General features: G+C 37.1%; 1 protein-coding gene across 1 annotated transcript; it reads right to left on the reverse strand.

Annotated features, from left to right (window-relative positions):
* Positions 1 to 1,706: 1,706 nt before the first annotated feature.
* Positions 1,707 to 4,962, reverse strand: LOC110936435 (heat shock cognate 70 kDa protein 2). Its single transcript, XM_022178828.2, has 2 exons — positions 4,704 to 4,962; positions 1,707 to 3,606 (listed from the first exon to the last, which is right to left on the reverse strand). Exons 1-2 carry the CDS (start codon positions 4,915 to 4,917, stop codon positions 1,874 to 1,876), a joined length of 1,947 nt encoding a protein of 648 aa, XP_022034520.1. The 5' UTR covers positions 4,918 to 4,962; the 3' UTR covers positions 1,707 to 1,873.
* Positions 4,963 to 10,447: the final 5,485 nt, after the last annotated feature.

The following is a 10,447-nucleotide window of genomic DNA, read 5'->3' on the forward strand; positions in this document are numbered from 1 at the left end:
TTTATTTAACAACATAATTTGATTAATATAAATTTATTTTTTCTGTCCAGAAAGTTTTCGGGTTATAACCGTGTGAATATATTTAAAGAGAGAAGCATACAAAAATTAATCAACATACCAAAGGTGGATATCAAGTTACCAACAATTCAACATCTTGTTGTTGTGTATTATCGGGTAATGGATAGGCCTACTATAACTCCTAGCCCAACAAATAAGTCAAGGCCCAAAGCACACTTGTAGATATCGATTCGGTAACGAGGACAGCTCATCAAGTTCACTTTTTTTTAACATAAAAAAGGAAACTTAAATATAACATCCAAAAGGCTAACAAATACAAGATTTTACAAGCTTTTCATACAATTACATTTTACATTCCTAGCCATTTACAACATCTATACCTTCTTTTACCCAATTCTCCATATCCACAAGTACATACATTTTTTAGCCATTTCTTGTAATAAATTTGTATTAGACCTGTGTATACCATTGAAGACATCATCATTTCTCCTTTCTTTTTATTATCTTTCTTCCACAAGTTTGCCACCATGACACATCTGATAGTTTTCTTCTTTCTTTTTATTATCTTTGTTGATTCCACGCATTTTAGTAACTCCTTTACCGAAACATGTATAAAATGTATTATTATTCAGCCATACTACTATCGCCCACCATAACGCTTTTGCCATCGTACAAGAGACCAAAAGATGGTCTACGGTTTCCGGCTCGTATCAGCAGCTCGCGCATAATCCGTCTCCCACCCGAATGCCTCTTTTGCCTAGTTCCACTCGTGTTGGGATTCCGCCTTGGGCGCATTTCCAGATGAACATGTTTGCTTTTGTAATCGCCCAATTACACCATTTCACCGTGCCTTCTATTATGGGTTGTGTTTCATTCGCCTCAATGTCAGCCCTTACCTTCTTTACTAAGAAAGTTGTGTTATCCCTAGTTCCGTGAATCTTCACTAAATTTCCGTTTGAAGTTTCTTAGGGCACCAACGAGTGTTAGAAATTCAGCCCATTCCGTCTGATACGCTTATTCAGCCTACAATCCCATAATGTTCCGACAATATTAAAGTTGTCCTCAACCGAGGACCCTTTTGTTGCCGACAATTAATATTGATTGACCTAAACAATTTCTTGGTGTAATACCTAAACAATTTCTTGGTGTAATACCCTTACTCGGTTTTCTTTTTTTTTTTTTTTTTAAACTGTAAGTTTGCGTTTAGTTCGTAATATTCAGTGGAACTGGGAATTTGAATTTCACGAGAATTAATATTGACCGAGCATGAATGTTGTTGATTCATTATTGAGAAATATATGAGTAGAACAATCGTTGCAACCAGTCAATTAATTAACATCTCTTTTGGGTCACAAATAGAAAAATGACAAATGAGATTGTTCATGTCTGTGTAATAAGGGAACCAAAAATGATTATTTATTTTTATTTTCATAATGGAAAAGATTAAATTATTTTTTAGTTAAACGGTTCACAAAGTAATTTTCTAACAGCTCTAAATACCTTTTGCCCTTTTTGGAGGTTTCATAGCAAGAATACTAAGATTTTTAAGCTGAATAAGAGATTCGTTTCTTAGTGTACCCCATTTTATTTATTGCTAAAACAAGAGATTGTTCTGTTTCTCCTCTTCAGAAACACTAAACCAAACTAGTGTAACAATAATTTAGAGAATCCTACTTGTCACAAAGACAAAAACAACTAGTTTATAGCATTAAAAACTGTCACAAAGACAAAAACAACTAGTTTATAGCATTAAAATCTCACATAATAAAGATAAAAATATAAAATGCATTACAAAATTAACCCCAACAAATACCAATTGTCACATAGATAACCAAACACAAAAAATGGTATACACTTAATCCACCTCTTCAATCTTAGGACCAGCACCACTTCCACCAGAATAACTAGGCTCATCATCCATACCAGCAGCAGCAGCATCACCACCACCCTGATACATCTTCGCGATAATCGGATTACAAACATTCTCCAACTCCTTCATCTTATCTTCAAACTCATCCGCCTCGCCAAGCTGGTTACTATCCAACCACGCGATCGCCTCATCGATAGCGTCCTCAATCTTTTTCTTGTCCTCGGGAGACAACTTCTCGCCGATCTTCTCATCCTTCACCGTGTTACGCATGTTATACGCGTAGTTCTCCAATGTGTTCTTCGCCTCCACCTTCTTCTTATGCTCCTCATCCTCGGATTTGTACTTTTCAGCTTCTTGCACCATTTTTTCTATGTCCTCTTTCGAGAGGCGTCCTTTGTCGTTCGTTATGGTGATTTTGTTCTTCTGCCCGGTTGTTTTGTCCTCGGCCGACACATTTAAGATCCCATTTGCGTCGATGTCGAAGCAGACAGTGATTTGTGGGACACCGCGAGGCGCGGGTGGGATGCCTGACAGCTCAAACTTTCCTAACAAGTTGTTGTCGCGTGTTCGTGTTCGTTCACCTTCGTACACTTGGATTAATACGCCCGGTTGGTTGTCCGAGTAAGTCGAGAAAACTTGCTCTTTTTTCGTCGGTATGGTCGTGTTTCGCGGAATGAGGACTGTCATCACCCCGCCTGCGGTTTCTAAACCTTGAGACAGCGGTGTGACGTCTAAAAGAAGTAGATCTTGAACCTTTTCGTTCCCTTCGCCGCTTAAAATCGCGGCCTGGACAGCAGCGCCATACGCGACCGCCTCGTCAGGGTTAATGCTTTTACAAAGCTCCTTTCCGTTAAAAAAATCTTGAAGCAACTGTTGCACTTTCGGGATCCTAGTCGATCCACCTACGAGAACAACATCATGAATCGAACTTTTGTCCATTTTCGCATCGCGTAAACATTTCTCAACTGGCTCCATGCATTTTCTAAACAAATCCATGTTGAGCTCTTCGAACCGAGCTCGGGTTATAGTAGAGTAGAAGTCGACTCCTTCGTATAGCGAGTCAATTTCGATAGTGGTTTGAGCAGTAGACGAAAGTGTTCGTTTTGCGCGTTCACAAGACGTCCGTAACCGCCTAAGCGCCCGCGGGTTACCCGTGATGTCCTTTTTGTGCTTTCTTTTAAACTCTTGAACAAAATGATTCACCATTCTGTTGTCAAAATCCTCACCACCTAGATGAGTGTCACCCGCGGTCGCCTTAACTTCAAAAATACCTTCTTCGATCGTCAAAAGTGACACATCGAACGTACCACCACCAAGATCAAAGATCAAAACATTCTTTTCACCAACACTCGTAGCTTTCTTGTCTAGACCGTAAGCAATGGCCGCTGCCGTGGGCTCATTGATGATACGCAAGACGTTGAGGCCCGAAATAACGCCAGAATCCTTGGTGGCTTGGCGCTGCGAGTCGTTGAAGTATGCAGGAACTGTGACGACAGCGTTTTTGACAGTGGTTCCGAGGAAGGCTTCGGCGATTTCCTTCATTTTGATGAGCACCATGGATGAGATTTCTTCCGCTGCGAATGTTTTTTCTTCACCTTTGTAGTTTACGGAAATCATTGGCTTCTCGGCTGGTCCTGAAATGACCTTGAATGGCCATAGTTTGATGTCGCTTTGTACAGAAGCGTCAGAAAATCTTCTGCCGATTAGACGTTTTGCATCTGCAAACATTAAAAAAAAGGTTGTTAAACTGAACCCATTAAACTAATAAAGTACGAAAACAAATCATTAGCTAAGTGTATGTTTCAACAATTTGTGATCACCCCTATAAGGCTGCTCGGTATGGGGATCGGCTTTGGACCGTGCCCCACCGGCGCCGGTCCTCTTTCCATGTTGCCCCCCCAAGCGGCGTCCTCACCGTCCGCAGGTGGACGTGTCCGACAGGCCACAACAAGACAAAAAACAACCCTCCCCTCTCACACACACCTATATACAATATATACATATACATTTTTAGGTCCATCCCCCGTTTCCATACCTCCATCTTCTTTGCCGCATCCTCACACCCATCCTACGTGGCGGATCATCCTCCAAGGGAGGACCATCACCATACCGCATAGCCTAAGGGTGTCTAGTAATCATGTTCAAACCAATTAAATTGAAAACCAAATCTAACAAAAACTGTTTAAAATCGAACCGAATTACATATTTAATCCAAACCTAACAGATACTGTTTAAACCAAAACCAAATCAAACCAAATTACATTGAACTCAATCCAAATACAAATTTAATCAAATATTATTTAACTTAATTCAATCAAACAACAAATAATAATTATCCTGTTTATTGGGACAAAACCAAACTTATATTTAAAAATATCAGAATTTGATTTTGTTTCCGATTTCGACATAAACACGCCTACATCCTTGGATTAAAACTTTAAAGCATAAGCAAACCTAGCTGATTAATAACATGTTAATCAGTTAATTAAAATTCCTTTACATCTAAATCTAAAAAGTTAACAGTTTTCCTACACAAACTTTTTTTCTAAAAAAATCTAGATCAAATCAGATATTGTGCATTACTTGTTTTGATTTTGTATAGCAAAAAAAAAAACACAATTTAATACCAAACAATGACATTAAAAAAAAAAAAAAAACACTCAGTGCACAAACAAGACGCAAAACTACAACATTAAGATCTATAAACTATAAGACATATCATACTAATATGAACAATATTATACCCATAAATCGTAAAAGAATATCTCAATTACAAATTCAACAATAAATTGATATTAGAAGATAAAACACTCACCAAAAACAGTGTTGGTAGGGTTCATGGCGACCTGATTCTTAGCTGCATCACCAATCAACCTCTCGGAATCAGTAAAAGCAACATACGATGGCGTAGTCCGGTTACCTTGATCATTAGCAATGATTTCAACACGATCATGTTGCCATACACCGACACATGAGTACGTAGTACCAAGATCGATACCGATAGCGGGACCTTCACCTTTACCGGCCATTATGAAAATTTTAGGGTTTGTGAGAGGTATGAGAATGTGTATGCTGAACAAAGGGGGTTAGTATATGTAGGGTTGGAAGGAAAGATATTTTGAGTTCTAGAATGTTCTTTGACCGTTAAGATTGGTTTTCAAACTGGTTGATTGGACGGCTAGATTTTGATCATGAAGTCGTCTCTTGTTTATGGTCAAACGACCTAATTTGGGATCTGAACATGTGAAGCTTCCCACCGCCCTCATCTTTATTTTTCAAATATTTTTTTTAGTGATTTTCCAATGATACACCCTTCTTTTTATCCGCACACTTTTCAAATTAATACGTATTGTATAGATCTATACGATGCGTATTGAAATAAAGTAAAAGACATGGCAGGCTGACAGGTGCAGGTTATGTCTGGTGGGAGGCTTGATGCGCATCGTATAGGCCTATACGATACGTATCAAGTCACTGATTTTTTGAAGTTTATTTTTTGTTGTGTTGTGTCGAATGCGAACCCGAGAAACGAAAGAGATTTCGAGCAGTTGGTCGATGATATAATAGATAAAGATCTTGACACGATCATATCCATTTTCAAGTATTAGACTAGATAGTCCAAGATGAAATATATTAAAACCATTCAAGCCCACCAGTCTACAACGTGTTATGGTGAGATTTTTCAAGTTTGCATAGCGGGAGAAAAGACCAGCACCTCTGTCAGTATTGTTCTTTAAATTCGCATAAACATATATTCGTTTCATAATCTCCTCCTATAAATCAACCACAACTCACTCGAAACTGAACTATGGATCACACATGATAAAAGCGCTTCTCTAGACAATCTGGGATTATGTTCCATTTTATGACACATGACACATGATATGGCACGTTTACCTTAATCACATCTTCCATGGACTCACAGATCCGTCAATAGGGCCCACGGGTCTTATGCACACCCGAGACCGACCTCTGGATCACACGTGGGAGAAAAGACCAACACCCTTGTCGTTCCGTATTTTCTCCTTTTCTAATTCTCGAAGAATCTCGTAACGTATTCTCTATTTCTCTAAATCGTCTGTAAAATTATAAAAAAAAAAAAAAAAAAAAAAAAAAACCAAACTAGTGGTTTATCACCTTGTGTGAGCATTGAAAGCCCGACAAACAGTCTTGCAATTACATCTTCAATCGAGATCGCATTATTAATTATAATGAAGCAATGAAAGTTGAATGTGCAAACCGCAACCGTTTTTTACTACGGAAACGGTACTGGCTATGGGAAATGATAGAACCCTTGATTTGAAACACATTTTTGAGAAATTAATAGTTCAATACGTATCGTATAGGCCTATACGATGCGCGTATTAATCGATAAATTTACTGAAATACCCCTGTTTTTCTGATAAATTCGGGGGTATTTTTGAGAAAATTAAATGTTTAATACGCATCGTATAGGCCTATACGATGCGTATTAAGCAGATATACGATACAACATAGGCCTATACGATCGTATATGGCATTATTTCAAATTTAGTTTTATCGTGTTTCCCTCAGTTCGATGCGTATACGTGTCGGTTTTTGCCAAACTTTCGCATATTTTGTCGTTTTATGAAGTATACCTTCAACATAAGTCGTTTCGGTGTCGTTCGGTTGCGTGCGAATATCGTATTCTACGATTACGTACAATTTTATTTGAAATCCACTTGTACTCCATAGTGCTGTGTTATATGTATACGTGTGTCGAAATATCGTAGTCGCGTATTTTGACGTATTATAACATATTGTTGCGTATTTAATAGTATTTTTGACGTAGTTGAGCGTATTCTAACGTATTTTAGGTTATTTTAACCTATTTTAGGGTATTTTACATATTTCGGCGTATTTTAATGTATTTTCATGTATTTTTTCATAATATGATGTATATTAACATATTGCAGCGTATTTTAGCATATTTTCATGTATTTTAGCGTATTTTAGCGTATTTTAGCCTATTTTATCGTATTTTTTTCGTATTTTAGAGTATTTTAGCTTATGTTGAAGGATAACGCAAACAAGTTCTTCACAGTTTGTTATTCAGATCTCTATTCGGTCATCTTTCCAAACTACAACACACGATAAGTTTAAAATTTATAGTGTGTGATTTGACAAGGAAAGGATTGGGGGTGATTTATACTTTTAATAAGCTGTCACAGTTATCAAATTTGTTGCGTGCATTTATATTATTTAGACAAAAACAGATAATGAACGGATTGTTGGACTTCTTGTTCCAAATGCAGCTGTAGGATCCGTACTTAAAGTTCTCTCTAAAACATACCAACAGATTTTTCCTTTTCCTTCAATTTCGAGAACATTCTCCGTAACATGAAGACGTGTCGGGTTCTTCTGCTAGTGGTTTCTGTATTGAACCGAGAATATGAAGTTGACGGTGCAAAGAGACCGCCTTGTTAATTTTAATGAAGCAATGAAGATTGAATCTGCAAACCGCAACCGTTTTTACTACAGAAACGGTGGTTATCCGAAATACAAACTGCAATCGTTTGTGAGTATGGGAAACAAAAGTTTTCTTTTTGAGCTTAATGGATGTCCATTATCTCAACGCTTCTCCTTACATTACTGATCTGGAATTGGAGAACCGTTGTGTATTTGCTTGCTGATCTGGAATTGGAGAACAGTTATGTATCTGAATCAGGTTCTCAAACAAACACTATTAAGGATGAGTTGGTATTGAACCAAGAATATGAAGATCACGATGTAGACACGTGGGAAGAAAGTCATTGGACTGCCGCAGATGAAGTCAAATGTGATCAAACTTGGACATCAGACGTAAATCTTGAATCCAATATGTGGTTCCCAATTTGCGGAACATAATCCCAGATTGTCTAGAGAAGCGCTTTTATCATGTGCCATATGGTAACAAGAGTATGTTGTTGCAAGATCAATTCCAATTGCAGTTTTTTCAACTCTCCTATTCCAAATGCAGCTGATGAAACCGGAGCTGTTATCTCGGTTGTTCAGTACTTTCGTGATAAATACAATGTTTATCTCCGTTATCCTTTGCTTTCTGCAATCCAAGCAGGCACGAATGCTAAACGTATTGTTATTACATCCGAGACGATTCAAGTGAGTCCTATGAAGTAAGTGTCGGTCTATTCAATTGAGAGGAATCATTGCATTACATCCCTGTTGAAAAACAGAATCGATAAATTTAGGGAAAATGGGGTTGAAAGATGATAACCCAACAGTTGAGAATCTCATTTTACTGCTTCGATAAATCCAGGGGTATTCTCAAATAATGTTTCCTAGATGTTTGAAGACCGACAAATGTCCAAAGTGCTGCTTCTTCGTTCGCGTGACGGAAAGCTACCGCGTGACAGGAAGCTACCTTGTAAAATTAAAAATTTAAATCGACACCCTCAATACGCATCGTATAGGCCTATATGATGTGTATTACTTTTTGGTAAGGGGACATTGTCAGCCTTTGACAGACATAGAAGTTTGAACCACCTCAATACGCATCTTATAGGCCTATACGATGCGTATTGAGGGTGTCGATTTAATCCCCCAAGGTGCGCCAATAATACGACCCTTCTTTTATCAATCTCAGATTTCATTTAACTAGTTATTTTTCAAAGATTTTCTTTTATCAATCTCAGATTTTTATTTAACTTTATCGGGTTTTTTTTAATGTGATTTGAGTGTATTAATTTTTAATTTTTGCAATTACTTTTAAGTGAAAGGATAAAATAGGAAGTTTAATCTTGTTAGGAAGAGTAGTGAGTTATCTTAGCTTTACACGTGACAAGATAGAAAAAAATAAGGGGAAGGGTATTTTGGTCCACCATAAATTAGTTTCATATAAAAAAAATCCAGTACATCTTTCATCTTTATTGTTTATCTCACCCCCACCACCACCACCAACACACCCAACCACCACCACCACTGCCGTCACCCACCACAACCACTGCCGCTGCTGCCCACCACCACCACCCACCGTCACTGTCCACAATTGTAACACCCCAAAAACGGGTTTGGTAATCAAACCCTGTTAATAGTAATGATGGGTAAAATACCGTTAGTGGTAAAAATTAACCCGGTAAATATTATGATTCAAATAAATAAACTTGATATTAATTAACAGGATGATAAATACTTTGAGAAAACAAAGTATGTAAAAGGCCCGAATTAACGGGTGACGTTTGCGTATATATACATAATTTTGCAATGAAATTACACACAATTTGGTTTTAAATTTATAAAAGTGATTATTACTTTTACATCAAAACACACACGAAAGGGCAAGTGTACCCCGTCATATATGTAGTAAAGTATCGGTAAGAACCAAGTATCGATCCGCGGAAATGGGCGGAGAAATAATACTAGACCTTTGCCACTAAATTACCGGTAAAAACATAAGTTCTTTTGGTTTTAATTAAACTAAAGTAAGCGTAAACAAATACATAATAAAAACATAATAGATAATAGATAAAAAGCCTTGCTTAATACACAACCACAGCATGTCAACTAAGTCGGTTTTGGCACTAGAAGCATTCGGTCAATTTTCCAATTTAAGACAATTAGTATCCCTTTCGGGAATCCTAACATGGCAATCATTCGGAAAGCTAAAACGATAAACACACTTTAACCACCTAAAATTGTTCTTTAACGTGTAATTGATAAATGTCTATGAAAATCTCTTAAAAATGAGTTAGTCATCCGTTAGGAGTTTTCTAACCGCACTTAATCAAGGAAAGCAACATCGATAAACACAATGCAACCACCGAGACAAGCATAAACTAGATTAAACCACAACCGAGTTCATTTTACAAATCTTGCATAATAATTCACCAAGATAGCAATTTTGGCCTAAACTACTAACTAAGCTAACAAATCATGGCAAGAATTTATAACGACACCATCTAACCCGTTAGAGTCCTTCCGTGACGGCAAGCTCTCTTGATTAACAATAATTACATTTTATTAAATCACTAACCATTTCTATACATTTAAACCAAGCTAAACTAGTTAACCAAGTTCAAAGTTTACTAATACAAGATTAATTAAGCTTCATTTTTCAACTATCTTAACTAACCAAGCATCAATCATCCAACATAATTACTTATAATCAAGAAATCAATATCGATAACAAGGTTGCAAACTAATCATCAAAGATTAACATAGAAAATACTTCCAAATGTCATTACAAACAAAGATTAACACACTAATGGTTATAATCAAGCAAGGGATTGTTGTATTTTTTCCCAAAGGCTACAATAATACATAAACATTAATCTAAATGCTTGAAAGATTAACAAAATCATGGAAAGATTAGAAAACCAAACCATAAACAAGCATAAGATTAAGAATCCGGATAGTAATGGAGCTAAACGGCACAATGTGGCTTGAATCCGGGTCAAAAGCAAAGCCTCCGGAGCCTGTAAAATCGCCTGTGAAACTCCCAAAATTCCAGAATTACGAACAGAATGTTTCTGTTCTGTTTTATATTTTTTCAATGTTGCACGGTCGTTCTTCCTGTGGCACGACCGTGCACTTTAAGCAATT

The sequence above is a fragment of the Helianthus annuus genome, chromosome 4 (assembly GCF_002127325.2).
Source record: "Helianthus annuus cultivar XRQ/B chromosome 4, HanXRQr2.0-SUNRISE, whole genome shotgun sequence".
NCBI classification, from domain to species: Eukaryota; Viridiplantae; Streptophyta; class Magnoliopsida; order Asterales; family Asteraceae; genus Helianthus; species Helianthus annuus.